This window comes from Alternaria arborescens (genome assembly GCF_004154835.1).
Source record: "Alternaria arborescens strain FERA 675 chromosome Unknown contig_56, whole genome shotgun sequence".
Classification (NCBI taxonomy): domain Eukaryota; kingdom Fungi; phylum Ascomycota; class Dothideomycetes; order Pleosporales; family Pleosporaceae; genus Alternaria; species Alternaria arborescens.
Genome location: NW_021167911.1, coordinates 19,964 through 47,774, shown reverse-complemented (window position 1 = coordinate 47,774; position 27,811 = coordinate 19,964). Strand labels below are relative to the sequence as shown.

Below are 27,811 nucleotides of genomic sequence, written 5' to 3'. Positions count from 1 at the left end.
CCTAGCTCCCTCAGTGCTTCTTCATATCCTTTCCTCCTCCCCCCCTCTCTCTTTTCTTCTGAATCGCATGCATGAAGATTGGGGCCAGCTGGCTCATATTACAACGAGCGTCGAGTCATGATCCGCAGATATTACTAACCAATAGGATTTGAATACAGGAGTCGAAAATATTACTAATAGAGTAAAGTCGGGCTGACTCTATAACGATTCCTGCGACCTCCGAAACTATCGAGGATAACACACGCTAACCTCATCGAATCAGCACCCCGAAAACCCTCGATGACAGTCCGTGTGAGATGCATATGAGGCGCACGTATCGTGCCGTGAGCATTTTCCACCATTATTCGCCGCTAGCGGCACCTTCCTATGTGCAGCCGTAATGAATGTGACCTGGTAAGAATACCAGTCACTTTTACGTGACTCTTGGGGAAGCTCAACTGAATAACTGCTGCTTTAGCAGCTTACATCCTGATATGTTCTACATTCCCATGGATGCGAAGTTGGCCCAGTAAGTCCTGGAGTACTCAGCTGTAAGTCGAGTGCGCTTCAGCTGCTGTATACCCCGAAGGCGTTGCGTACTCAGGCGGCGGCTGTTCCCACACCTGATCATAACTCGGGGGTATCATCGGCACCGGCTCGTCTTGATCATCTCGGCCATGCTGCTCAGTTATTGTCCGAGACGTGGTTAAAGGACAAACGATGGTGTACGCCATCTCATCCATCTTCCTGTTTACGAGATTGCCCGATGCTTCGTCAAACACGTCTTCTCCGATGCGCAGCCAAATGTGCAGTTCACACTCAAGATAGACTGCGAACCTCCTCTGTAACTCATTCAAGTCGCTATCGGATTCGTCAAGGATGCTATGTAAGATGTGTTCTCCTGCTACTGAAAGTGCAGTGCTGGCGTCAAGGGACAGATCTTTTGGTCCCGAGACGATGAGTGGGACCGAGAATCCGGAGCTATCGAAATGCATGCTAATGGGCGTATTTCCAGGCCGCATAAATGGGTATCTGAGCTTCAATTTCTCTCTCCCGGTTGCGAGTTTGCGCCTCTTCAGGATGCGTTGCGCGCCGGACATGGGCAGGTGACCAGTCGCATCCGGACAGCCGGTAACAATGACTGCGGTCTCCTCCAGTACCCAGCGGATTTCGCGGGGCACGAGCCAGCGCGTTTCAGTGAAGCGCATAGAATTCGTGATAGGCAAATTGAGGCCATTGAGCTGCAATGTCGTTGAGATTGTGGTATTCTTGGAGCTGAAGGTAGGGGGACCGAAGCTGGCGCGCACAGCGAAGGATGTGTCTGGGAAATACACTGTTCGTGATTGTTCCAGCCGTATTGGCTTGAGAGTTTTGCGGACGATGCGCAGATCCTGGCTTGTCTGCAAGACCTTTCTATCCGGCAGAATGCAAGTTGCAAAGATAGCATAGGAGATGTTGACGGATGGAAGCATTGCTGTCGCAGGAAGGTATGACGGGATAGGCAGACTGAACTCGCACTTCGCTGTCTTTGATCCAGAGCTCTCTTGCGGTGGACCAACGGAACAAACGCATAACTTCTCAGCAGTCTCGTAGTCGAATTGCTCCCGTTTTTGCTCTTTCTGCGATCCTATGAGGCCAAGCTCGCCCATCAGCTTCCTCGAGGCACTGTCAGGTATCATCTTTTTGCCCTTCTCTAATCGTCCAACTCTTGCAAGCGCAATTTGAAAATCGCATTGTGTTGGCACATTGCTGAATGACAGCGTTCCGTGGAGGAGGGAATCTGATGCGCCGTCCGCGGAGATGACGATGGTGTAATCGACCGGAACCTGTAGCGCAAGTTTCGGTTTGCCCATAACGTTGATTTGAACCTGGGGTTGGTCTATTGCCCAGGAGTAACATGGACTCGCACACCTGGGGAAAGGGATTGATCTCGCTCGCGAGATTCAGTCTTTCCTCGACTCAACAAGCGAGAACGTGAGTGTTGCATATGCCTCAGGCGCCTTCCGGGCCGCTTCCGCAAGAGGCAGCCAAGACTCACTGACTATGCTCTTTAGGACTAGCGTTAACCATCCCAATCAGATGCGCACCTTTCAGCGGTTGATGAGCCGCGCTATCTATCTTATCTATATAGTAGCTAACTCTCAAGTTGCCGCGAGTAGCTTACTAATGCTTAAGATTGATACTATAAACAACGTCTAGGTATGTTCTCGATTCCAGCCAAGAAGGTTGAAGCCATACATCCAGGTACGGTTCATGTAGTAGATATCTCGAACGCAGAACGAGATACTGAGGTGAGTAAGTCCTGACTTGTGATGGAAAGGATTCACGGTCAAACACTATACGAAGCTAGCACTACTGTACACAATGAGTTGTAAACACTAAGACTACATTCCATGGGTTCGTTCCACTTCCCTAGTGCTTCTTCGCATCCTTTTCCCTCCTCTTCTCTTCAATCAGCGCATTGAGCCTGGAGAACGATGTGAATCCTTCAATGAAACAGGTTCCCACCCATTTCCACCATACAGCGTCCATGAACGTGCATCCGTGTTTAGCCAGTTTCCTTGCCATGATAACTACTTCGACAGCATGGATGGGCAACATACACACGAAGACAATCCAGCCAATTCGAGCAACAAAGCTTGCAAAGCCTGGTACGAGATATAACATATTATCATAGAGGAGAGAGCCAGGCTGCCAGTTCGCCTGTCGTGGTAGCAAAACCATGGCCAACACACACTGCGTGAAGTTCCACAGATGCGCAGGGTGTGTGTATGCTGGAACAAATTTCGTGATAGGTATGTCGCTTCGTCCCAGTGTCTGGAGAGCATCCTTGTCCAGCTGTACAAGTCGCTCGCGGGCCTCGCGCATAGCCTTCATAGGTGGATCGAAGGCTATGACGGCTTGTTGACCGCCACAGCTGAAGACCATTCGATTTAGATCAATATCGACCATCTGCGCCGAGCGGCTGTGGAACATGGATCTGGAAGCGTAGGCCTCGACATATCGGCGAATCTGCGGTCAATATCAGGATCGAAATTCGGGCTTGACATCAGTGTTACCTGGGTGTGAGTGGCGCATACGGAGTCGTGGTGGTCTGCATTCATGTGCTTTATGATTCGCTGCTTGGCGGCCACGTCTGCGGCTGCGGAGTCTGGAGTAGTCATGTTGGCGATTTTGACGGTCTGATCAAGTGCGCTCAAAGTTCAGTCACTTGTTCGCTAACCGAAGTGTTGGAGGTGCTGTAGACGCAAACGCCATACGGTGACTGCGAGAACGGCGTTTGTCGGCCCGGCGGTCATCGGGGAAGAACTGGCGCGCCCCGCGATTGCGTCTTCCCAACGATGGTTAGCACAACGCTCATGATATTGAATCCATCGTGGGGTTCTCTCGAGGTTGCGCTACCTGAGGGCTATTGTGCGCGCTACAAAGGCGCATTGGAAGTCTCACGCCAACACTAAGCAACCATTCCCGCACCCCATGGGTCAACGTTCCGCCTGGCCTACCGTTGGGCCTCGGATCTTGCCAGCTCCATGTTCCGAGCTACGAGAAGTCCCAAAGCGTTGATGTCAAGCGCGTTTGGCTGACGCGTTGCTCAATCCATCGCTTCTATGCCTTGGTGAGAGCGCCAATGATGAGCAAGCGAGGCAGAGGCAAAAGAGCTTGCAACGCATCGGGCTGGACGCAACAGCCAGACCGGCGCAAGCACGAATTCAGGCCTAAAAGAATCCGGTTGGCAGCGCGCAGGGATGGGGTCAAGTTTTGGGACGACTCGTGGTGGGGTGGATGTGGGTGCCACATGGTGCGTCAGACTGCATGACGGGTGGCTCGAGCTGGCAGGGGTAGCAGGTACCTTGAAGCTCCAAACCGGTTCCTGTTCCCAAGCCGCTTTTCTCTTATTAACGAATTGCGCCGTGGCCCTAGGCTTCTAACAATTTCCGAAGCACATTCAATTCGGCACATACACACGCCAGTACTCTAACTTGCACTCCCATTCCTCCACCCCAAGAACCCACACAGCAAGCAACAATGGCGGACACAGTCGAGGAGAGCAAGCAGTCTATCTCGGGAGAGGGAAACGCAGATGCCAACGCCTCGGTAGGCGCAAAGGGCAGCGCGGAATCATCGAGTAAGAAAACCGAAAGGAAGACGCCGAAGAAGCTGGGCGGAAAGAAGCCTCAACAGCAGCCCACTCCTGACGCCACTCCTGCCCCCGAAAGCGATGGCGAAGGGAAAGCTGAGAACGAGGACGCAGAATCCAAGAAGCAAACCAACGGCGGCGACGCCGACAACGAATCCGACACGGAACCCCAACAAGAGAAGAGCAAGTCGCAATCGAGACGCCGCCAGTCGCGTGGCCGTGGCCGACGAGGCGCAGACTCCGGTGCCGAATCTGATACGCGATCCGATGTCTCGCAGTCTGGAGGCCGTCGCAACCGCCAGCGCCAAAAGAAGGGCGGCAAGGGCGGAGGCCCCTTGGACGACATCACCGAGAACGTGCCCGGAGCTGACGCCCTCAGTGGAGCTGGCGACATGGTCCAAAACACTGCTGGTAACGCCGTCAACTCGGTCGGTAACACTGCTGGAAAGGCCCTTGGTGGTCTCACTGGCGGCGGCGGTGGTGAAGAGGAGGGCGGAAAGGACGGAGGTGAACAGCTGAGACTGCGATTGGAGCTCAACCTCGACATTGAGATTCAGTTGAAGGCCAAGATCCACGGTGATCTTACGCTTGGATTGCTGTAAGTTGATTCTTCTTGTTATCCGTACGTTTGGAGCGCAATGCTAACTCTTTGATAGTAACTAGATGTCGCACGAGGACGAATGCACGAAACGCATCGAATGTTATAATGGGATATCACCGTCGGCGTTTGCTTTGGAGTTTTGCATGTAGTGTCATGACATATATTGTAGTGCATAAAACACAACAAATAACTTGCATCAATACAGTCTTTGATCCGTCGTGTTTGTTTCGATTGTGAAAGTCCCACGCGATGCGCGTTGGTGCTCATTGCAGTGTCGCATTCTTGGTATGTCGTCTACCGAGCACTACTCCTGGTTATATCAGGACCAAGTTGTGTAATAATAGCTCTAAAGGGCCGAGAAAGATGTAACGTCAAGTGCTATCGCAAGATGTATGGACTTGGAATCATCAATTGCTGTGCTCTAGAAATCTCGTGAGCCGAGTATTGCACAGCTGCCACGAGCTAGATGGCGTGAGCGGGCGAGAGCAGCCCCGCGATAAGCGACTAACGGTCAGCCTAGCCGATCTTGCAGCCAGGAAACCGGCTACACTTTCGCCATGTTCGCGCGCGTCGTCAGCTTGTCTTGAAATGTCGGTCGACTTGCAGTGCCAGCGCGCTTCACATTTTTCCTATACGTCATACAGCGGCTGTCAACCTGATATGGATGTCCGTCGCTCAATGTGGGTCTGACGTCAGTCACCAGCGATGCTGCGCGATCCGAAACGGTGAGACGGGTGGGCGGAACAGGGGTACGAGCTTGTAATGGCGGCTGCTGGCGTCCTTGCTTTTGGAGCTACAGAAGAACCCAGGCCGTTGCGAGTAATCTTGTTTTCGGAGTGGAGTCTGCAGGTGCTAGGTCGTGGCGTGCGTGGGTGTGTGGTAACCTCCGCCCTCTCTTGCTTGACCTTGGCTTGAATTCACATCTTGCTCGTGGTTGCTTTCGTACACCTCAGCTCAGCGCAATTCCCCTCTCTTCTCCAACAACAACACTCTTGAGCCGGATTTGCCTCCCGCCACAACCCAAAGCCTTGCATGATAGCAAGGATACCTGACGACATGGCAGACAAAGACGGCAACAACGATTCCGACTATGAGAATCAGCCGCACGAGCGGTCGACGATGCAGCAGGAGAAAGCTGTGAACGTGGCGAAGAAGAACAAGCGCGAACAAGGCCTCCAATCCGCACGATCGCGCTCCTCATCGCGCCGCGCCCGCCGCCAACGCATTGAAGAAGACAAGAAGAACGGAAAATACATGCACACAACCTCTCTTGAGGCCCTCGAGGAAGCCGACGCAAACGGCGATCTCCAAAAGATGGGCATGTTCGAGCGTATCGGCCCGGACAGCCCATCCATGGACGGTCCCGTCACATATGCGCGCGCAATGCGAGGCGAGATCCCACTGCGCAGCACCCACCCCGACGAGCCGTATCGAATGGAGCCACAACAAAAGGGCAGCGAGTTGAAAGACCAGGATGGATTGAAGTTGACGCTGGAGGCGAATCTGGAAATTGAGATTGAACTCAAAGCGAGTATTCGTGGTGATTTGACGTTGAGCTTGTAGTAAGTACACACCTGCCCTTCGCCCCTTTCGCTTACATCGAGCCAAAATGACTGTAACGTGCGAGCGAAAGCGACGAAGGTGTCTTGAAGAAAAGAGAATCAGCATGGACGAGTGCTAATTGGCATCACGCAGCCAATAACACAATTATCGTTATCCTGTTCCTTGTTCGAAAGGCATCTTCCATTCGCTCGCTCTCGCTTCTCTCGCGCCGTGCAGTCTAGGCTCCGCATTCCCCCCGTTCCACCTACACACTCTTCTCTTCATTCTCCATGTCTTTCCTTGCGCCAGCGTCCTGGCGGGTACACGTAGTAACTGAACTTAACAGCGAATAGTGCTTGATCCATGTCGCATTCCTCCTTCCACGACGTTACGAACCCACCCCGACCCGGCACCTACCGCGACAACGGGAAGCGTATGTGGAGGATACTATTGGAGCGTTCCGGAGTTCTTTTTTGGCTTGCTTTGCGTGGGATTGGATAGCATATGAGAGATAAAAGAATGGATAATGACCACCGTTTTCCTGGTTCAGTGGGCTTCCGTGACCCTTTGCATATCACGAGTTTCCCTGGTACCGAGATACTGCTCCAAGATGTGTGATGCGGTGCTTGTGGTGGCCTGCAGCAATGCGGGGAAGTCGGACCCATTGCGACAGCATGACATGCGCAGAGTGCAGGGTCTAATGATGATCCCGACGTTGCCGATTGCTAACTGATGGCAGGCCTGATGTCGTGCTCCATGCGATGAAGTCTTCCGCACTCCGCCAGCCTCGCATCCATTCACTCAGTGCCGCAGGGTTGCAAAGGTTGTGGTTCGTAGTTTATGGATTATCACGCAGATATTATCAGCATACGCGATAGTCCTTATTTCAGCGGGCGATGGCATGACTTGTACCCTTTGAGTCGTTGGAGTTGTAAGCACTTTGTTGGAGATGGACCCTCTTTACCAGCCATACACGAAGGTAGCCAGTGAGCAGCTGTGCAAAGTACCTCCACTTCATCGTGTTCCTTCACTCACACTTTGGTAACGAATGACGAGGCCACAACGATAATGTACGCTTGTCTGTGCTGAATCCAGTATGCTCTACTGGCGGCCTGAGCGAATGTTTTCCTTCCTATGTACTGTAAACCAGATTCGCCTTGATTCTATCAGTCTCGTCGCAACTTCAGTACTACCGTCCGAATCACAGCATCACCGCCCCCGACTCCATGCGGAACTCCATAGACACCGCGAGAAGTGGTTTGGGCGCTTTTGTGACACGCAGAAAAGATCCAGATGGCATTGAGATCGCCGGCACACGGAGGTTTCGTGGGCGTCTTAACGCAGTCGCAGCCGGTAAGTCGAATGCTGGCATATCGATGTTACAAACACCTTGGTACTGACTCTGCGGTAGCAAGGGGACTTTGGAGTCGTGTCTTCAAGAGCGAGAAACGAAGGAACGAAGCAGGTCCGTCTGTATCGAGGGTCGTTCCGAGCGTCAACTCTGCTTTGAGTGTGAGAGCGCAGATGATGGATCTTGTAGCAGTACCTACACGTGAGATTAACGGCTTGGCTGAAGATTGGGATGTCGGCTTGTTCCCTGGTTCCTTTCCTTCTGACGAGACTCTTCAAGGTTTATTCGTCAGCTCTTCCGACCAAGCTTCTACCGACGACGCTGCAATGGTACCTCTTCCTCTACAATTTGCTGAAGAGATCTTGCAGCTCGGAAGGAAGTCATCTCCTCTCATCGTTACCGATTCCAGCCCCTACCCAGAGTCCGACCTTTCTTGCGAAATCGCCTCCCCTCTCGGTAACACAGCCGTCAGCACCATCCACCACTCGCTGTCACTCTTTCCTCGCACCTCTTCCACACGCGTACACTCACCCGACTGGATACCCGCTCCTGATCATTCTCGCCAATCGCCAGACACTCTCGCCACCAGATCCCGACCAGATTCCGAGGTGACCTCTAAACCTCACAGCGACATCGACTTACTTGTCAACAGTATCGAGCGATTTAGATTCACTACCCTCGTAAAATCCACTATCATCGACAACGTGCAGGACACACGGGATACCGTCTACATGACTAGTGCAAATCTGCTCAACATCGGATGGGACATGAAAAGGCTACTCGTTATTTGGTCCAGGATCACCTCGAACGCACCGGACGTCGGCGTGCTGCGTGTTCTCCAACCATGGGTGTGTGTGCCTAGCGAAGCTGTCGCAAAAGCCTGTGGGTTGATGCAAAAGGGTCTGCAAACCTATCGAGATTGGAAAGTCATCTCAGACCACGCTTTGATGACTGCGCAACAGCATCATACGATTAGTGACGGTTGGTGGGCGATACATCATAAAAGGTTCCAGGAGCTCGATGGTGTTAACCAACTGGACTTTGACGATGCTTTCGCGCAGGTAGAGCTCGTCATGGAGAAGTATCTGGGATTTGAGAAGGAAGCTGCGGTGATGCGCAAACCCGCTCCTGCCAGACGCGAACGTATGACCAATGCCACGTTTGCGTCTAACGCGGTTTCCATTGTCGACACAGCATCGCCTTCAACAGATGATAGCACATCAGCTTCGTCGAGGGAAAGTCAACGGCCAAGTTCAGGTCCGTCGACAAGGGACTGGGTTACCACTGCAGTCCGAGCAGCCTATACTAGTGATGAATCAAGGTTACCGCTACCGGGATCGCGGTGCCCAAAAACCAGGCAAGCTGCCGCGCCTTCCTCATTGTCATCAGCTCCATCGTCACCCAAGTCTCGAGGGGAAGAGAGAGAGGGACCGCGATACCCAACGCTCCGCCGACTATCGTCACCTGTAACGTCGGCAGCAGGCCCATCTTCACTGAAGTCTTCGATCAAAAATGGTCCGCGGTATCCGAAGATCCAGCAAGTGTCGAAACCTATCGCAGGTTCACCAGGTCCATTCGCACCAAAATTATCGATGAAAGATGGGAAACAAATAAAGAAGGAAGGAGCGATTTTGCCCGACAATGACCGGTCGACCAAGGCCAGTCCAAAAACAAGTCAGCCTACGAAGACTTTGCCAAGCTACATGCGCCCTACGAAAGCGACTCGAGGAGCATACACCCCGCCTGTCAAATTTGTCACCAATGCAACGCCGGCTCCTCGATCAAGCCGTCTAGAGTTTGCCATTCGCGGCGAGCAGGCAAAGCGATCACCGACTAACACGAGTACACGGCTTGTAGAAATTAAAGCTTCTTCAACACTGCCTGAACGCGCACCATCTATACTTTCCCAGTCGACAAAGAGAATGAAGCCAAAAGATCTTCCCAAGCAAGACATGATCGATCACTCAGACTCGGTCCATGAACCATATGTTCTCAGAGGTACTGCCCCGCGTGGCCCCTCTCCGCTGTGGACTAGCAGCCCACTGATTTGCTCCTCGACAGACGCGCCACTGGAGGTCGGCCGTTCGGACCCCTCGAGGTTTCATCCAACTGATGACAAGGGGGACACGCATGGTGTCGGTAAGATGGAGCTTGAGAAAGAAACCTTACCACGCGTCGAGCCGGAAGGCGACGCCAACGTTGAAGTTGCGCTTGTCAGTGGATTGGATCCAAATGAGACGGCGAACAAATTTGACAGCATACGAGCGAGGATGTTCGAGATGGAGGTGAAACTCCAGGCCATGAATGCAGAGACAACGGTTGCTGCTTCGAAAGCAGAAGCAGAAGCAGATTCCGACGCCGCAGAAGAACATCTCGTATTGGCCGTCGACGAGAAAGTGGAAGAAGACTCCTCTGCTGTATGCTCCGCATCTAAGGAGGTGGAGGTAAGACAGGTCCTTGACCAATCTCCTGCAGCAATCGACAAGCAGGCCAAAGCAGGAACGGATGATGCCATGGAGCCTTTGATAAGAATTATTGGGCGGTGGGGATCAGAATACGATGACACCGACAATGACGATAATGAAGACGAAGATGTGTGGTACGACGCTTCGGAAGTCTGCGTCGAAGACGAGTGTTTGTGATGCGAACACCTCTCGCCTTGCCGATATCGCGTCTCGTCCACCGATCACGCCCTGGCGTCCCGGCAGTATCAGCCACCGACGTCCAAATTACACATATCTGCTTTCTAATATCTAATACCTAGACTAAATATTAAATCACAAGAAGCGAAATGGTGTCATGTCTCGGAGGTACTGGTAACGCTAACCGAGCTGTGTTGTTGATGGGCGAGAGCTATACTGATCAACACCAAATTGTCTATGTATCCATCATGCAAATCTAAGGAGTGTTCGTCCCCTCATGAACTGCAAAAGTGTATTCAAGATCTTAACTTATAACGCTATGCATTGCAGCTTACAGAACGCTACTTCCTTAGTCAAATCCTCCATGAGTTTTCAGGACGTCCATAGTATGAGTCAAAATCACCTCAGGCGCTCTTAGCTCTTGCAACTCATCCAGCAGCTTTTCGGGCTGAAGAAACTCCAATCTATCACTGATAGCAAACAGCGAGCCCTTGCTCCCATGTGCTATAGTCTCAACCTTCTGCCTGCCATGCTGCAGGGCAACACCGACACCTCTGTATTCTGCGCTCGTAGCCAGACACAGACAACGCTGGCCAGCCTGCTCCGGAGTACACTGGAAGATATGCCTGGTGTGCATTGGGAAATGAGCAGAGTCAGGATCGTATTTGTTGTCCCAGCTGTTTTGGAATATATTGGTGGAGACCATGCCAGGGTGCGCGTGAATGAAGACAATGTCACTTTTTTCTTCTTCTTCGACGATGTGCTTCAATGCGAGGGTGACTGAAGCTGCAGCGTGCTTAGCGTAGGCGGGCACACTGGAGTGTCCAGGTTTCTTGAGCGTCAATTCGTCGAGGTAGAGATCCGTAGACTCTTCAGCAGCCAAGATGTTCAAAACGCGTGCAGGCCTTGTTGCACTGCCTCTACGCAGCTGTGGGAGAAGACGCAGCACGAAGACTATATAGCTGTAGTAAGAAACCACCTGAGAGGCTTCTAAGCCTTCGAAAGTCTCCGAGATAGAAATTAGCCATGTGAGCTAGCTCCTCTGACATTCTATCCTTACCTTGACGTCCAGTGAACGGCAGGTAGCCAGATGACAAGAAGAGCAACTCCACGCGATCTTCCTGGGCTGCAATCTGACTAGCGATGCGCTGTGCGTCTGCCACCAGCGATATCTGACCTTCGACAAAGATGAGAGTTGCTTGAGGATTGGATCTAGCAAGATCTTCTAACAGAACGCGGTGTGAGGCTTTGTTGCGGCCGACAATGTAGATCTTCGTCGGGAACCCTTTGGAGACAAGAGCTTGCAAGATAGCCTTACCGATGCCGTCGGTAGCTCCTACAAAGACCGCCGTTTTAGGTACGTCCTCTAGCCCGATGAGTGCGTTCGAGGCAAGGATAGGCTCAGGAGATGACATGATGATGATGTACCCGCAGAACGTACAAGAAGTGCAGAAGTGTTTGTCAGGACAGACTGTGGGATCGAAGCGCTCTCTTATATGTCGAGTATGAATCAACTTGCGCCGACGCATCAAACAAAGATTCGAAGCTAGTGGAAGCTAAGAAGTTGCCGCATGATTCCGTGGACGAAAGTGGTGGCCGCTCGAAGCCGTACCGGAACGCTTACCAAGATGAACTTCGAGAATACCAAAACATAGAGTGGCGGATTAGCAAGCAAAATCGAGCCGTACGTGAGTGGTTCTGAGTTCTCAGCTTAAGCTTCAGCTTGACTACTAGGTATTTGAATGGTATATAAAGATCCATCCGCTTAATTATGCTGTCCCAAGCACGATTAACTGCACTCCTCCATCATTCAGAAGCACGATATCTTTCCATACCTTACACACCACGAAGTCCAAATCCGCCAAGCCAGGATGCCATCCAAATCCGGCTTAATGTACTACATCACTGTGACCCGCGAGGTCGACGCTCCCATCGGTGAGCTCTGGGGTCTTGTAGCTGGCTTCGGTGCGGAAAAGGCATGGTATCCGGGAGCAAAATCCGTTTCTCTCGCAGGATTCGGTATCGGAAGCCTCCGTACCTTTTCTTACGTCTACCCCTCCTGGCCAAAAAAGGACGAAGAGTATTCTTTCTCAGAGGAGCTTACCGAATGCAGTGCTCCGAAATACTCCATGACCTTCCGAGTCTGTAGGCCAGACTATCCAGACATGGTCGCCTTTGGTACGACCGCGCTGACCTCGCTTGGACCCAACAAGACCCGCTTCGACTGGAAATGCTGAGGGCACGCCCTTGGCCGAGGATTTGCACGCCGTTCTGAAAGCGGATCTGCAGGAGCGCTTTGATGGTCTTATTGCGGCAATGGCCAACCAGCTCGTCTGAAAACGACGTCCGGCGCTTTTCGAGGCTTTCAATACGTTTGAAGGATCGCTGTCATCGCACGCCTTCTCAAGGACGAAAGAGATGGAAAAGCACGTGGCAAAGGACACCCCTCAGGTAGCAGCAGTAGCGACAGTTGGCCGTCATCAATATGAAGTGCCCATATCATTAGATTTCTGATCTTGCTTGAATCGTCCTGTGTACGCGCGCCTTAAAACCGCCTTTGGAACCGCCATGTTACATGGTGGTCTTCTCATACGATCGCAGACTACTGAGACGCTAACTTTACAAGGTTAGCGTTCCGGAGCCCCACCTTTGACCTCGTCAGCAGTTACCACAAGCGGGCAGCGAAGTGGACGTTTAGAACGCGTTCGGCTACGTTAGACACAAAGATAAGCGATTGGGCGCAGAAATCGGGTTACTCGCAACGAAGAGACTTCAACGTTCGGAGTAGCAGTCACATCCGGTCTGCAGGACACCCGCCCATGTGTTGCTGGCAACGTGTTCAAGCGCGCTGCCGTCCTGCACGTGCGCCTCACGGCTTTCCATGTAGCTTATCAACTTCACATTCTGCACGTTACAAACACTTCTCTCGAGAACTCTCCTCATTCAAGATCGTCTTATAATTGTATTTGGAATGGTTTTCAGACCATCGAGTATCGAAGTTTAAGTCTGCGGATATCCAGCTACACGTCTGGGTTCTGACGAAGGAAGTCCTCCATGGACGTAGTATTGACATTCAACTTGTAGTTCTCAACGTTCTTCAGTGAGTAAGTTCCATCCAGCTGGAAAAGCTGATAAAACAAGCCGATGAAACTGTAGTAGTCGTTGTACGGCTTTTGATCCTTAAGGCAGTGGGCGAATGCCCTTAGATCGTCCAGTGCAACCCGGTAGTTGTACGCAATCTCAATCCCTCTAACATTCTTGTAGATGCTCGCGAGCTCGCGAGGCGAGTATGCGCCGGAGTGTAGCTCCCGGAAGCCGCCATTGGGGGCGTCATCACGCTGGATAACCTCGACCGAGAACTCGGCTGCATCGCGCTCAGTAGTGAGATCCCACTTCTCATCGCCTGTCCCCCATATGTCGATAGTATGCTTCTCTAAGTCCCACGGTCCGTTGTGGGCCGGGGAGAAATTGCCATGGCTAGGGACAGAGAAGTACACCTCAGCGAGGGCGCCTGTCAGCAAATAGATTGGTTTTATCGTTGACGAAGGTTGGCTTGCTGGTGAAAGGCAATGATAGCATCGTAGCTCTGGTGTTGACTGAGCTGCAATTGCCTCCAGTCGCAATTCCAGCTGGCTGCGAGAGATCGGGTGATGTTGGCTCTCTCAGCGGCTCGAAGTAAAAGTAGCTGAGCATCGAGCTGCATTACCGGAGATCCTGTGTAGGCGCAGATGATAGCGTCAACCCCTGCGCAGGCTTCGTCAAGCGCTGAGACGTCCTAGTAGTTCTTCATCTGGATGAAAGCCTCGAGGTTTGATTTCTGCAGGTCGTTGAGTTTGTCTGGAGAGCGACCAAGGCCGCGTGCGTGGGGTCCTCGAGAGGACAGGCTGTCCAGCAGATGCAGCCCAAGGTTGCCAGTGATTCCTGGAACGAGTACAAGCATCCTAGCTATAGATTGGTGTAAGGCAAACCGTAGAGAATTCTATTCGCAAACTTGAACTCAGAGGAAGAGATACAGTAGCAGTTGTCCTCAACTAGAAGACCGAATTCATACTATAACTGACCGCGTGGGTCGACCTCTTCACTCACTGCCACTGGATGCTTACTATACCTAGCTTACCAACCAGCCGTTCTCTTCTAGGTATCACGAACACTGGGTCCCCTGTACATATGGACCAGCCTAGGTGTAAGAAGCTAGCGTTCTGTATAACCTTGAAGTTTAAATCTACAGTGCGTATCTGCCCGGACTAACACTCTGCATCAATACGTGACTACGCGTGTAGACATAGGATTGAGCAATGAAATTATACCATTGGTGTAACAGCGCTGATGTGCAAGTGAGGGGGAGTTGAGCATCTTTGTGCGTAGCACACTATTACAGAGCTATATAGCCTACGTTATGTGGGTGGAACCGCCCCAACAGGATACTGTGGCAACTTAGTTACTGATTATCTGATCACCTGCTCGACCTGCACTGTAGATAGCATGCATATAGAACACTTTCTAGCGCAGGATCTGCACATGCTGAACGTGTAGTGATGTAAGTAGCCTTACCTGTCATTTGGGGTTGTGTGGAGACGAAAGAGACAGGGAAGTGGAATGGTAAATCAAGCTAGCGTTCCGGAGGTCCCGCGCTAAGTTAGTTGCATCAGTCGGCCCTGCAGACACTCTTCGGCGTTGACGCTTTCCAGCTTACCAACAATGTCGCAGTCTGGCGAAAGACGAGCGTTTGCCATCCGTACCAACAAATCCTTATCGGCACCAGAGATTTCTGACATGCTCGATCTCATGCCCTGTTCTGCTTCTTCACAATCCTTGTGTCATATCCACTCTGGACCGACGCATCTTACTGCCTGTCACTCCTCGGTGCTCTCTTAATTTCTTCTGACGAATAGCCTGCTTCTCTACACTCATGGTCAAATATGGGCGCGCATCTAAAGATTGCCTGCCATGGACGAAGAGAAAACTCAGGGTTAGGCAACCCCGTCGTACAGGCATCTCAGGTCTCAAGAACTCTGCTGATATCCTAGGTGCGGGTAGTGCGACCTTGTCGCCTCGGGATGCTCACAGTGTACTAGAGCCAAGCTGACCTGTCATGGCTATCGGAACTCGAATGAGATAGCTTTTCGTGATGAGACGCAGAAGGTTACACGAAAAGCCATGGTCCAGCGAATGACAGCGCAACTCATGCCCGGTCCACAATACCATTTGGATGATCTGGCACGGAACGTCTTCTTGTCGCTCTATGTTGGTCGTTACTCGAGGGCTTTTGATTCGCTGGGATCGCTCCTAGCGTTGACGCTGTCAGTCTAGCGTTCATGGTCCTTCAGTCAAGTCGCCCAGATCTGCACCAACATGCCACCCGCCGGTATCTGAATGCCATTCAAATCCTCAGAGCCGAGCTGAATTCCTCGCAGCTGTTGGCGAAGCACATGGTCAGTAACACCATCCTTCAATCAGTGCTACTTCTTGATCTCTATGAGAAGATAGTCGTGCATCGTAACGTTGAACGGTCTAGTCAACCAGGCTCATGGTTGAGCCATGTGTCAGGTGCATTGCATCTGGTTCAAATCCGGCCGACTGACGGTTTTTCCGACCCTGTTACTGTGCAGCTCGCTATGAGAACTGCCTTCGCGCTAACGATCAGTTGTGGTGCGGCTGGAATTCAGGTCCCAAAAGCGTTGTCAGCACTGCAAAGGGATCTCGACCACTACATTCGGAGCCCAAACTGGACGCTCATCGACGTCTTGTCAGCAATCATCAGTCTCCGTGCTGACATACGTGCTTCACACCTACGTCCAGATGAGCTCTTTCAACGAGCACAGAAGCTGGATATGCGACTAAGGCTCGGGGAAAGTAATATACCTCACTCCTGGAAACCTCGACGGATCTCCGCTGATAACGCCATGATCCTCAATGGCTATTACTACTTGTATCCATGCCATTACGCGAATCAAGTCTTCAACGCTTTCCGAATTATGCGTCTAGACTTAGATCTCGTCATCCGCAAGCCTCTGCTTGATTCACGCTGCTTTGCGATTGAGGCCATGCTGCAGGTAGATGGAATGTGGGGAAATTACGGAAAGCTAGCTTTGAGCACTCTAGCGCCAACATCGTGTCGCCATACCGGTCACTTGCCCTATCGGCTATACACAAAGCGCATCCACTGTGAAATCTTGACACTAACACAATGATGAGCAGCGAAAGGCGAGAATAATGATAAAACTCTGTTTTCAACTTGGTTTATTAGCTAAATGCTAAATCTCGGTAGAAACAATTCTTGACGCCGTGATATTAGATAATTTCGAAGCTGCTAGAGACTAAGTTAGCAATTTTCTGAGTATATGAATTCTATTTGAACGCGGCTTTGGATAACATATTCTATCCAAGCGGCTACAAACACAATCAACGCTTTGTTGAAGTAAGAATAACTACTATCGAACTACATTACTACTATCGCCTCGAGTATCGCTATCCGCACGGCCTACAGCTCTACCACTAGCTCATTAATCACGTTCACGATACCCCTATGCCTGACATCACTACCGACGTTACTCGGATCATCGATGCGCCTATCGGGCAGGTTTGGGGGATTGTCACCTCTTTCGGGGCTGAAATTCTTTGGTTCCCTAAGTGCGTCTCTTCATCTCTTGAAGGTTATGGTCCGAGATCCGTGCGCACCATCCTGTGGGAGTCGAACCAATGGGTGAATGAGGTCCGCGAGGTGATGCCGTTCTGCGACCTCGTCAAACATCACCTTCGCTTCCAGGTTCACAATAAAAACGTCGGTGAAACTGCGGGGAGCATCTTCTAAAACATTGTCCTAGAGGACATCGATGGCAAATCGACTAAGTCTAGATGGTACGGGGAGAGTACTCCACCGGTGGACCCAATTTTGCGAGCCAGCTTGCTCACATATGTGGAAAACATGTACGCTGAATGCGCGGAAGCGATTGGCCAGAAGCTATCACGCAAACAAAGAATTGTAGAGTGTACACCACATGCTAGAATCAATGCATTCCTATCTCGTGGCCTATCACAAGCTTGCATGCGTCCAATGGCTTATTGTGGTGCGAAACAGGTTCTGTAGGCATACAGTCATACTCATATACACCCAAGCATCTTCAAATAGGAATTCTTCGTAGTGCCCGACAAGGTTCGATTGCTGAAATGACCAAGCTCATCACTCCACATGCCTCTCCAAAGCGCCACCCCAGAGGTGAATCCCCTCAACACCAGCTTTCATTCACCCGCCAACAGCTCCCGAGAATACGCCGGACTCCGCACACCATCAGCGAACTCAGTGCCACGCAGGCTCCGACACCTGACTTCGGCTCGTTCATCGAGGGGTTGCAAAGGCAGCCGCTGGACCAGACCTGTCACTCGAAAGTGATGCCAGATGTTGCGAAGGCCAGCAACAGACAGAGCTTACCGCAACATGTTCCGAACCCACAATACCCGCAAGTAAAGGCCAATCGTAAGGCACCTCCAGCCTATGCTCAATGCACGTATCAAACTCCAATCCATCGATCTCTTCACGACGGCGACATCGGGAATAATGAGCTACGTTGGACCGCCAAACGAGAAAAAGCCAGATCTCTGCTCGAAACTGCAGCCACAGTACAAGAGTATCCTTGGCAGCTCTTGCAGAGCGTGGTCCAAGATGGCAGCTATCCAACCATACCGCGAAAGGTGGTGGACCCTACCTCTCGATCATGCCTCCGATCATGCGTCAGTCACCAGCACCTCCTCATCAACAGCCACTCTCTAAGCGGATTGTCCTCTTCAACGTCATATAGAGGTAACCTCGATCGCCGATCCAACCTAGGAGCATTAGGTAGCCATCCTGGAGCTCGTTCGTATGAGCTCCGGTTCGCTGAAAGATCTATCTCAGAGATCAGTCAACACCTGACTCCTCACAATACCACTTTACGGAGTTCACAGTCTGGCCCTTCGTCTAGTTCACCTTCTATGTCAACTGCATTATCGCCAATACCTGTAGCATCACTACATTCGATACAGCGGTACTACCCAATGCCTTCTCAATATTTTGGAAATGGCGCACGATCGATTACGACAAGTCTGATACCGCCGATCACGACTAGAAGCACATCGTCACTGCCTTCGATACGAATCGATCATGTCAAATCGTCACAACAGATCCAGAGAAGGAGTATGTTTCGCGCAGCTCAGCAACGATACGAAAGCGATGTCCAGAGAGCGCGTTCGAAATCGCTAGCTGCACTTACCGCCGTACATCCGGGGTCGTGCCGTCATGAACGCGCCTTACCTCTCAGCCCTAACGAACCGCGCCAAGCGAGCGTATTTGCATTGCAAAATCATCTTGCGTCGCTGCGGCATAGCTTACACTCGAAGGGAGACCACAGACCGCCACCTCAATACCATTTACTGCTATTCCCAACATTCAATGAGATGGCCCCTCAACACCGCGTTCCGCTTTCATCAAAACATCGAACAGTACCCAAACGCGAAAGTCTCGCGCAATGGAAGGCTGAAAGAGGAGAAGCAAGGTCGATCTCCAATAGCATGCGTTGCACTGATACGAACGAGAAAGTGCGGCGTGCGGATGAGGTGAAACTGGAGAGGAGGGAAGAGCTTACGAAGAAGGGCGAGAGGGGTGATGAGGTAGGGTTGTAAGATGAGACAAGTTGCTTTGGTGGGGCAATGCGCTGGTTTGGGGTGAGATTGTAAAAGCTGATGCCTGTGAGGTGCGCGACATGTGGCTAATCTATGATAGATTCCAGAATGATTTCGGGATGTGAACGGATGTGTGTAATGGAAACCAAGATATACGTTGTTGAGATACAGTCGAGTTGTGGACACTCATCGATACCATATACTGTGCCTATATCTTATTGGATGGGTGGTATCTGTGCGAGATAGCGCAAGCCTACTCAATGAGTCCAATCACGCTGCACAGCCACAATTTTGGTTTGGGTTCTGCACAGCCTGATTCTTGCCTGCTGACTTGACCCGCGGCCATAGTAATTGCCGTCCTGGATTTTGCTTCCTTGGTCTACACTAAGCTACACCAAATCATCACGTGACGTGAGTACCATCATACGATGTTTTCCCAATTCGCGAATCTTGCATCATTTGTGTTTTACATTCAGAGCGTTATCTCACATCCTGTCTCTGAAGGTTCGGGCTCGGAGAGATTACAAGACTCGTTTACATCGTTTCAAAACAACAATTCGTGGTCCAAAGAGGCTATCATCACTCTAGTCGGCGTCCTCGCAGCAGTGATCTGCTTCGTCATCGGTCTCGCATGGCCGAGAATAAGCAGCTGGATGCGCAACATCAGCGGAAGTGAGTGGTGTTGTTGAGACTTTGCAAGAATACCGCCACTAATCGTACAGGTATGCGTACTGGTAGTGCGCAACGCAGGATGAGGAATTTGGAAGACGAAGCGAGGAGATACAATGAGTGGTTGGAGTTCAACGAGTGGCGTGACACTAGGCGCACGGGTCCATGATTTACAGGGCGATTCGAATCGCGATGTTGAGATGTTGGAAGTGTTCGTTCTTGAGTTCAGGCTTTTGGTGCTAGCATTGTTCGTAGAAAGTAAGGAGCTGAAATCGATCAAATGTTTCGCTAGCTGGGTGCCCAAGCTGACGAAGCTCTCTTCACCAGTCTTCATGCATGTGCATCACAATCCCTACAGTCAGGGAAAACATGTATGATTGGACGAGGATTTGATGTCAGAGATGTAGCAGCAAGGATTAGACAACTTGTTGCTGCTGCAGCCTCTGAAAAGACACCAGCGTCCGCGAGGGTGCTCGTTTCCAGTGGTTCGCCCAATAACCACCGCGAGGCTGAGGCAACGCGCAAGAAAAAGGAACAGGAAGCAGCTGCGGTGACGGAGAATGAAAAGTGCGGAGTCGATGCTCTTGCACAGATGACCTTCGATCACATGGAAGCATACCACTTTGCCAATTCTTATTGTTGTCTATCATTTTCACTTCGTCGCTACCTCCGTCTACCCTAGTAGCTGCTCTAGAACACTGACCGGAGTACTCTTCGGCGGTGCTAAGTCAAGAATCTCCTGACTAGTTGGCACAGTCGGAAGAGGAGAGTCGAATGTCTCATCTGCTGCTTCCTTCATCGTGGCGAAAAGATGTTTCAACTCTGGAGATGCCGCTGCAGAATTATCCAGTATTGAGTTGTCCCTGAAGACAACATTGTCAACCTTCGCCCCAATGCGTTCCTCCACCATCGCCACAATTTGAGCGCCGGTAATGCTTTCTGGGCCATTCAAAACGTATTTCGCTTTGTTGTGCTTTGCAATGTCGTTCTCAACCAATAGCTTCGCTGCAACCACGCTGACGTCTATGGGTTCTATGGCGCCTACAGGTTTGTCTTTGTTGGCCGTGAGTCGGAGCGTGTTTTGTTTTCCTCCTCCATTTTGCACCTTCTTTATCAGCTCCGCGGCGGACGACAACCACATTCCGAGGAAGACGTTAAGTTGGAGGGAGGTCCAGTACAATTTGTCGTAAGCCGAAGACTCGAGCATCTTCTCGATAGCCCAGTGTTGACGTGGATAGTATGCTGGACAATCCGGACGTACGTTTGGAGCTGTTGTAGAAATTCGCACAATATACTGCACTCCAGCTTCAAGAGCCGCATAGAAGAAACCTGACTCTTCAGCGAAATGGTTGGGTTGATTGTGCGTAGACTGGTAAATGGGTATACTATACCCATTTACCAGTCTAGGTGTGCGAGGCGATGAACACTCTTTCTACTTCATGTTCGCGAAGTCATTGAGATATGATTGTAGGCCAGTTGAGCTCTACAGCCTCGACGTTGGGTAGCTTCGCGAACTCCTTAGCAGTAGAGCTGTTGGCTGAGCGTGTCTGAGCGATGATGCGATGTTCAGAGAAGGTTGAGCTGGCTCGAATGGTGTCTGATAAGAGTTCCACCACTTCACGACCCGTGTTTCCTGTTGCGCCAACAATGAAATCTGACGGAGACGTAGCTGGAACGATTATGTGCAGTGAGAGATAGATGAGACGAGGGAAGATGGCTTGTTAGGCTTTGCATTGTTGCGACTTTCAATGCAACTTCAAGATGGAGAGTTACGGACCCAAAGTTTTGGAGTGCCGCCGTGGTTTGTCTGACTGCTATTTTGCTCTTAGGAGCGGAGGCGGAGTGAGGGTAACGTTTCAAGCGGCAAGATGGCGCTATCCCTCCGCAAATGGACGGACGTGCCCGCAGAGCGGGGCGACCTTCTGATGTCAGGGCCGGACGAACATCTGCCAATCACTAACTACATGATCCCATACGTGCCATACGGCCATCAAATCCTGATTGGAATGACATCCGGAATGACGATCAAGAACTTCGACCTTCTTGTCACCAACACAGATGATGCGATCCAACTAGGTTAGGTTAGCTTAGGTCAGGTAAGGATAATCTTTACACTGAGGAGCCATCGTCCTAACAGTATTAGTAAGCTCACTTGGTATTGTTTAGTAATAGTATGATGCTGTTCTAGGTTTGAATCGGACCGTGGACAACGCAGAGCTTAGATTGTCATCTGGATCAGAAACTAGGAGCTTGGCCCTCACCGGACCAAAACAGGAGATGTTGGTCTCTAGCTGGAACGGAAGTTGACTGCTCCGTTAACACCGTAAGAGCCCAAAACTTGTAGAATCAACAATATTCCTAAGCAACTAGACGGCCTATATTTAACTGAAGCCATTCCGCTGTCAATCGCGAACTCAAGCTTAGTTCCACAGCAGCTTTACAACAATGGCATCAACAAACAAGTATGCGATCGCCCACCATGATCCCAAAGGTCCGAACGACGCTCGTCCAACCGCAATGGATATACTCAAGGACGAAGAAATGGAGGGAAAACTCACGGGGAAGATGATTTTGGTCACAGGTGCCTCAGCAGGCATTGGAGTCGAGACGGTTAGGGTACTGGCATTAACAGGCGCTACCATATTCGCTGCTGCTCGGGACCTACAGAAAGCTAAAAGAGCCCTTAGTGGTATACAGGGCAAGATTGAGCTCCTCAAGCTAGACCTTGCTTCGCTGTCTAGCGTACGGACTGCAGCAGAAGATTACCTGCAGCGAAGCAATGGGAGGCTCAATATCCTAGTCAACAACGCTGGAGTAATGGCGATACCGACCCGTACCTTGACTGAGGATGGCTTTGAGTACCAATTCCAAACGAATCATCTTGGCAAGTGCTCCTTATATCTTCCAGCCCTGCTTTTACTGACTTTGCCTCCAAAAAAGGCCATTTCCTCTTGTTCCAGCTCCTTAAGCCAGCTCTACTCAGTGCCTCTACTCCTTCATTCAACTCACGCGTCATATCCCTTGCTTCGTCAGGACACAAGATGGGCGGCATCCGTCCTGAAGATTACAACTTTGCGGATGGTACCTACAATGACTTTACCGCCTATGGACAGGCGAAAACCGCCAATATCTACATGTCGAATGCTATTGAGCGTTATTATGGTGCTAAGGGCCTGCATGCTTTGGCGGTTCACCCTGGCGTGATCATGACGGAGCTCACACGCCATTTGGATCCGAAAGTGGCGCAGGGGTTTGATGATGATCCAAATATTGCTAAGGTTACGAAATCTGTTGAGCAAGGCGCTGCAACCACGGTATTGGCTGCAATTGGAAAGGAGTATGAAGGAGTGGGTGGAAAATACTTGGAAGATGCGGGAGAGTGGGCATCCACGCCTAACAGTGGGCCATACGAGCATGGGTACGCTTCTTGGGCTTTTGACCAAAAGTTGGAGGACAAGCTGTGGGAAGATTCGAACGAATTCGTTGGATTCAAGGAGAAGTAAGTAGCGAAGTAACAAGTTAGGTGCAGGTATGAACAGGAATATTAGAGAAGTGCTCTTTACTGTTACAGTAACTACTGTGATGGGCTGGAGCCTAGTTAGTAGATCCTTGATGATATCTTAGTTACGTGCGTAAGCGCACGGCGCGCGGCAGTACACGCCCCGCCCTTCTCCACATATCTTCAATCACGACATGAACATCGACATCAACAGCCGCTGTACCGTGACCAAATATTAGGCTTGGGCGCCTTGGCCCTCGTCAGCCCAAGCTCTCATCTCCCCGCTGATACCCAGGCCGAGAGCAGTCGCATAAAGGTCCTAGATATGGTCCAGGCGCGGCGTATACCCAATTACATTCGTCATATACTTAAGAGGCTGCGCGCCGTAGACTCTGCTGAACAAGGCTCATGTAGCATCGAGCCCTAGACGCTACCAGCGAATGCGTTTTCGCCGCCATATGAACTGTTCGATGAAAACGCACCACACGCCGTTGCTGACATAGTCTAGATGTTGCCATCCTCGACCCAGCGTGCCTGCGGCACTTACCTAACGTCTGGACCGCGGCCCGTTACGTCGACCCATACTTATTCGCCGTTATCCGCTCGCTGCACAGCATACCCTCGCAGGTGTCGCGCCGTCAAAGCCCACGCCGACCGCACCTTAGTGACGCAGATCGTGATCCGACGAGATCATCCACCGGGCAATGAACATTCCTCGTTCAGTATTGGTGGGCGTGACAGGTCGCGAAACTGCCAAGGGGCAAAACTGCGGGGAGAGTGTTTCGCATCAGTCTGGGATGAAATTACAACTGTTGAATCGGTATCTGCACTACATACCAGCTGACAATACTGGGAGAGATTCATCGCAAGTAATATGGTAGGCCTGGTGCGTTCGAATGCTCAGAGCAATTATCAGCTGACTTGGTAAAGAACACTCCAGACCTGGTTAGGCACGCCGCAATTTATCAATGATTAACCACGCCGATTGTCGCGACGAATCGCAACCAATCTGGCTTTCTCTAAGCTCTTGATGTATGCAAACTGATTCAACTCGTCGAACCCAGGGCTTTTGTTGGACAGTGGTGAGAGTTTTGAACACTGCGCACTGCCATAATCGATCTCCCTAGAACATGGCCGACTAAGAAGGACCCTATACGTCATCTCTCATCTTAACACTTATGGTCATGTCCTGTAGAACAGATCAGTGTTACCAGCGCATCAAGAGATGAACGCATGCGACCCACTTACTAACGTGTACCGAGGTCGTTGTAGCGTACGTTAAATGAGCTGTGGCTTGTCGGTTGTTTATTCCGGACTGCCAAGTCCTCCAGTGTTTCTTTTGCCTCTCCTCCTTGCGACCCTCCCAAGCACATCCCAGGGAAGTGTCAAAAAGTTCACGTATCGCATCTCTTCGTCGACTTCACGAGCCGAGGCATGCAAGCTGGCGTGGTGCAACGTCGTCGAGATGTGGGGAACGAAGGCCGGCGATGTCATTGATGGGTTTCACGTCAGGCAACGATATGTGGCCGCTACTCGAAGTAAGCAGATATATAACTCGACTTTGTTCTCAAAGATACCAAAGATACCAGCAGAGATTACTTCAAAGCAATCACTCTCCAGCATTCAGACTCTGACATCCTTTCGTTAACATCCATCTTGGAGACCCCTGCTGACCTCATCGGTCTTTTCATCCTCTCGTTCAAAATCATCATGAAGCTATCATCAGTCATCAGTTCCTCTGCCATCTTTGCGTCATCCTTGGCTTTCCCTACCTATGGCAATGTCAACGCGCGCCAGACCTGGCAGCCCAGGAACTGGACGGCTCCGGGTCCAAATGATGGTTAGTCGACTCATCTAATTGTATATCGCTGGTCGTGTTGAGAACAACCCACTAATGGATGATTCAACAGCACGTGGTCCATGTCCTGGTCTCAACACTCTCGCCAATCACGGGTACTTGCCGCATAACGGCCGGGAGATCACACGCGATATCCTTGCTGATGCAATGCTCAATGGCTTGAACATCGCCAAGAGCGACGCCATCATCCTCTTCTCACAGGCGGTACGCACCAATCCGAAGCCGTTCGCACGTACGTTCGACCTCGACACTCTGGGTCGTGAGGGCGTACTAGAGCATGACTTCAGCCTGAGGTAGATATACTATTCACCAATTCCTTAGCATGTCTAACGTGTTAACCACTTGCAGTCGCTCCGATCGCTTCTTTGCCGACCCTCTCCCATTCAATGAAACCGTTTGGGCCGAGACAGCCTCCTTCTTCAAGACACCAGAAATCACGATACAACAGCTAGCCGACGCCCGCATGGCACGACTCGAAACATCGAAGCGCACTAACCCAGAGCACAAGACATCGTTGTTGGCCGATGGTTTCAGTTGGGGTGAATGCGCTTCTTTCTTTGAGATCATGGCTGATGGCACTACGAGCACTGTGCGGAAAGATTTCATTGAGTACTGGTTGCGTAAGTTTTCATCTTCCTTGAGCGGGTATACAGAAATTGGTGACTAACGTGAATATGATGTAGGAAACGAGCGCTTGCCTACTGAGATTGGTTGGACTCGCCGTTCGACTGTCATGGAGACTAGCGAGCGTACCAAGTTCACGCGTCTTTTGATGGAGGCCGCTGGTCAGGGCACTGGCCTTTCCTCGTTGTTGTGAGCAGCTTTTGCAGCTTCTGGCTTAGTTCCACTAGCGAGAAGCCATATCGTGCATTCAGCTCCCGAGATTGATATCAGAGCATGCAGACATGTAGATTAGAACATACGCTGGATCAGACGTTAGTCGACATGTATACTTGGGTGGCGTCGTATTGTGAGCCAATCAAAATTGTATGACAAACATTGCACTTTCCCACTGCCTTGATTCGCTTAGACTGCATACTTGAAGGAGACACGCTGCGACAACGTACTTCAAACCAATCATACTTCTGCTATAAAACATCGAAGACATTTCCATACTTTGTACACTCTGAGCGATGAGCGTCCTCGCCAGCTCTTGGAACATCTGGTCCAGCCGCTACCATTACAAGCTTCTCCAAGCAAGCGCATTGCTCATTACACCGCTCCCCTATACTAATCTGCGGCGAGCGCTCGTCAACTTTGTCTTCGGCACAGTGAGTTTGTGCAAACCAGCTCTATTCCCACGTCACAGGTGCAAACCTCACAAATTTGACCATTAAGCGATCCACATATTTCCCAAACCTCCCCGAAAACCCCAAGAAACAGTCGGTACCCGGCTGCGCCGTCCACGTGGCCCACTGATCCCCTTCGCCAGCATGGGTCTGGTACTTACCCTGATTCGTGACTATCGTAATCTCCTTGCAGATCCAGTCGTTTGTCGAGTAGTGCACGCTCACCTCCTGTATCACCTGCGACATGTTCGAGAAGTCCCACATGCCATTGTCCGTCGCTCCAGGGCCACCGGCGGTAGGCGTCTCTATCGACCCGTCAGTTTCATACTGGATCCGAGTGCGGATCGCGTTGATGCATTTGCCCGACCAGACCTCGATGCCAGTGACACGCATTCGACGCCGGATAGCGTTGCTGGGGACGTAGTCGAAAGGATTGCCACCCCCGTCACCGCCAGCGGCGGGGCCGATCATGATAGCGTAAGAGGCGGCCGGCATTTGGATATCGGTCGCTTCGAGAGGTCGCTGGCTATCTTTGGAGCTCCAAATCATAGGCACCGGTGGGCGGACATGCTCAATGTCGTCCTCAGCATCGGCCTGCCACTTGTCGATGGCGTCGATGTACCCTTTGTACGTGGTCTGACGAGCGTCGAGTGTATTGTCGGCCGCTCCGCAACCATATACGTCATACATAGCGCGGACTACGGCGATGCTGTCCAAGGCATGCTGCGCGGCCACGCGAATGGTTCCAAGGCCCTTGGCCGGAGCCATGCGGTTGGCGAAGATTGTTCGGAGCTTGTCCACATTGGTCATCTTTGGACGACCCTGCACGGTATTGTACGACTGTGTCGTAAACTTGAGGATGACCGGGGCATCAAGTTCAGCTTCGCCAAAGTTCAAGGCGAACTGCCCGATGTTGTTCGTGTCGGGCAGCTCACCGTGACTTTGGCCAAAGATCTTCTGAACAAAGGTGTATTTGCTCCCGGTATATGAGCTAGCGTTCGTGATAGTAGTGTCCAACCTTGCTTGGAGGCTAAGGGCAGCAGTATGAGCACTCAATTTAGCGCTGTTAGCGAGCTGATCGCGCTCCTGAATGTTCTCGGCATCGAACTGGTAGAACGCAATGTATTGGCCTCCGAGCGTGGTCGTTGCAACAAAAGAGTCGCCACCGACAGAGTAGAGGTCGTCGGCAGAGTCCAGGATCCATTTGTAGTCTTCTTTAAATTTGGTGCCGGTGATTTCTTCTGTGCCGAGAGTTCTGTTTGCCACGACCATGATGAGGACGGAGGTCGTCGACTTGGCGAATGAGCGCGTGTATTGCAATCGATCATCGAAAGAGCCAAATGAGCAGTTGGCTTCAATGCTCGCGTCAATGCTGAGAGCAGAGCATACATCTGTCATGGATGTACAGACTTGGATGTTCGCATCTATCCCCCCTCCGCGTTGTTTCGTATCCACTTTGCCAGTGACAACGGTATCACAGCCCTCATTTCTGAATGAGGAGAAGCCTTGACCGACCGCTGTTACGGCTTTGGCCATTTTGTGCAACAAGTAAACGATTTGAATTTGGGAAAGGAAGGAGTTCTGGAGT

General features: G+C 51.2%; 13 protein-coding genes across 13 annotated transcripts; 7 read left to right on the top strand and 6 right to left on the bottom strand.

Moving 5' to 3' along the window:
* Positions 1–524: 524 nt before the first annotated feature.
* AA0111_g11721 (hypothetical protein) lies at positions 525–1,832 on the bottom strand (the record flags this gene model as incomplete). The annotated part of the gene is made up of 1 exon (XM_028645619.1): positions 525–1,832. One exon carries the CDS (start codon positions 1,830–1,832, stop codon positions 525–527), a length of 1,308 nt encoding a protein of 435 aa, XP_028500692.1.
* Positions 1,833–2,391: 559 nt separating this feature from the next.
* On the bottom strand, positions 2,392–3,143 carry AA0111_g11720 (hypothetical protein; the record flags this gene model as incomplete). The annotated part of the gene is made up of 2 exons (XM_028645618.1): positions 2,392–2,991; positions 3,060–3,143. The coding sequence occupies 2 exons, from the start codon at positions 3,141–3,143 to the stop codon at positions 2,392–2,394; spliced, it is 684 nt and encodes a 227-aa protein (XP_028500691.1).
* Positions 3,144–4,005: 862 nt separating this feature from the next.
* Positions 4,006–4,780, top strand: AA0111_g11719 (hypothetical protein; the record flags this gene model as incomplete). The annotated part of the gene is made up of 2 exons (XM_028645616.1): positions 4,006–4,715; positions 4,774–4,780. 2 exons carry the CDS (start codon positions 4,006–4,008, stop codon positions 4,778–4,780), a joined length of 717 nt encoding a protein of 238 aa, XP_028500659.1.
* Positions 4,781–5,774: 994 nt separating this feature from the next.
* AA0111_g11718 (hypothetical protein) lies at positions 5,775–6,620 on the top strand (the record flags this gene model as incomplete). Its single annotated transcript, XM_028645615.1, has 2 exons — positions 5,775–6,280; positions 6,614–6,620. 2 exons carry the CDS (start codon positions 5,775–5,777, stop codon positions 6,618–6,620), a joined length of 513 nt encoding a protein of 170 aa, XP_028500660.1.
* An 866-nt stretch (positions 6,621–7,486) lies between these two features.
* On the top strand, positions 7,487–10,253 carry AA0111_g11717 (hypothetical protein; the record flags this gene model as incomplete). Its single annotated transcript, XM_028645614.1, has 2 exons — positions 7,487–7,613; positions 7,672–10,253. The coding sequence occupies 2 exons, from the start codon at positions 7,487–7,489 to the stop codon at positions 10,251–10,253; spliced, it is 2,709 nt and encodes a 902-aa protein (XP_028500663.1).
* A 349-nt stretch (positions 10,254–10,602) lies between these two features.
* AA0111_g11716 (hypothetical protein) lies at positions 10,603–11,668 on the bottom strand (the record flags this gene model as incomplete). The annotated part of the gene is made up of 2 exons (XM_028645613.1): positions 10,603–11,207; positions 11,314–11,668. 2 exons carry the CDS (start codon positions 11,666–11,668, stop codon positions 10,603–10,605), a joined length of 960 nt encoding a protein of 319 aa, XP_028500664.1.
* A 456-nt stretch (positions 11,669–12,124) lies between these two features.
* AA0111_g11715 (hypothetical protein) lies at positions 12,125–12,490 on the top strand (the record flags this gene model as incomplete). The annotated part of the gene is made up of 1 exon (XM_028645612.1): positions 12,125–12,490. One exon carries the CDS (start codon positions 12,125–12,127, stop codon positions 12,488–12,490), a length of 366 nt encoding a protein of 121 aa, XP_028500662.1.
* A 783-nt stretch (positions 12,491–13,273) lies between these two features.
* On the bottom strand, positions 13,274–14,606 carry AA0111_g11714 (hypothetical protein; the record flags this gene model as incomplete). The annotated part of the gene is made up of 2 exons (XM_028645611.1): positions 13,274–13,764; positions 14,561–14,606. The coding sequence occupies 2 exons, from the start codon at positions 14,604–14,606 to the stop codon at positions 13,274–13,276; spliced, it is 537 nt and encodes a 178-aa protein (XP_028500671.1).
* A 5,644-nt stretch (positions 14,607–20,250) lies between these two features.
* Positions 20,251–20,784, bottom strand: AA0111_g11713 (hypothetical protein; the record flags this gene model as incomplete). Its single annotated transcript, XM_028645610.1, has 1 exon — positions 20,251–20,784. One exon carries the CDS (start codon positions 20,782–20,784, stop codon positions 20,251–20,253), a length of 534 nt encoding a protein of 177 aa, XP_028500678.1.
* A 661-nt stretch (positions 20,785–21,445) lies between these two features.
* Positions 21,446–21,658, top strand: AA0111_g11712 (hypothetical protein; the record flags this gene model as incomplete). The annotated part of the gene is made up of 1 exon (XM_028645609.1): positions 21,446–21,658. The coding sequence occupies one exon, from the start codon at positions 21,446–21,448 to the stop codon at positions 21,656–21,658; it is 213 nt and encodes a 70-aa protein (XP_028500665.1).
* A 364-nt stretch (positions 21,659–22,022) lies between these two features.
* On the top strand, positions 22,023–23,080 carry AA0111_g11711 (hypothetical protein; the record flags this gene model as incomplete). The annotated part of the gene is made up of 2 exons (XM_028645608.1): positions 22,023–22,435; positions 22,486–23,080. 2 exons carry the CDS (start codon positions 22,023–22,025, stop codon positions 23,078–23,080), a joined length of 1,008 nt encoding a protein of 335 aa, XP_028500676.1.
* A 1,706-nt stretch (positions 23,081–24,786) lies between these two features.
* On the top strand, positions 24,787–25,751 carry AA0111_g11710 (hypothetical protein; the record flags this gene model as incomplete). The annotated part of the gene is made up of 4 exons (XM_028645607.1): positions 24,787–24,916; positions 24,987–25,227; positions 25,283–25,554; positions 25,618–25,751. The coding sequence occupies 4 exons, from the start codon at positions 24,787–24,789 to the stop codon at positions 25,749–25,751; spliced, it is 777 nt and encodes a 258-aa protein (XP_028500677.1).
* A 475-nt stretch (positions 25,752–26,226) lies between these two features.
* On the bottom strand, positions 26,227–27,759 carry AA0111_g11709 (hypothetical protein; the record flags this gene model as incomplete). Its single annotated transcript, XM_028645605.1, has 1 exon — positions 26,227–27,759. The coding sequence occupies one exon, from the start codon at positions 27,757–27,759 to the stop codon at positions 26,227–26,229; it is 1,533 nt and encodes a 510-aa protein (XP_028500680.1).
* Positions 27,760–27,811: the final 52 nt, after the last annotated feature.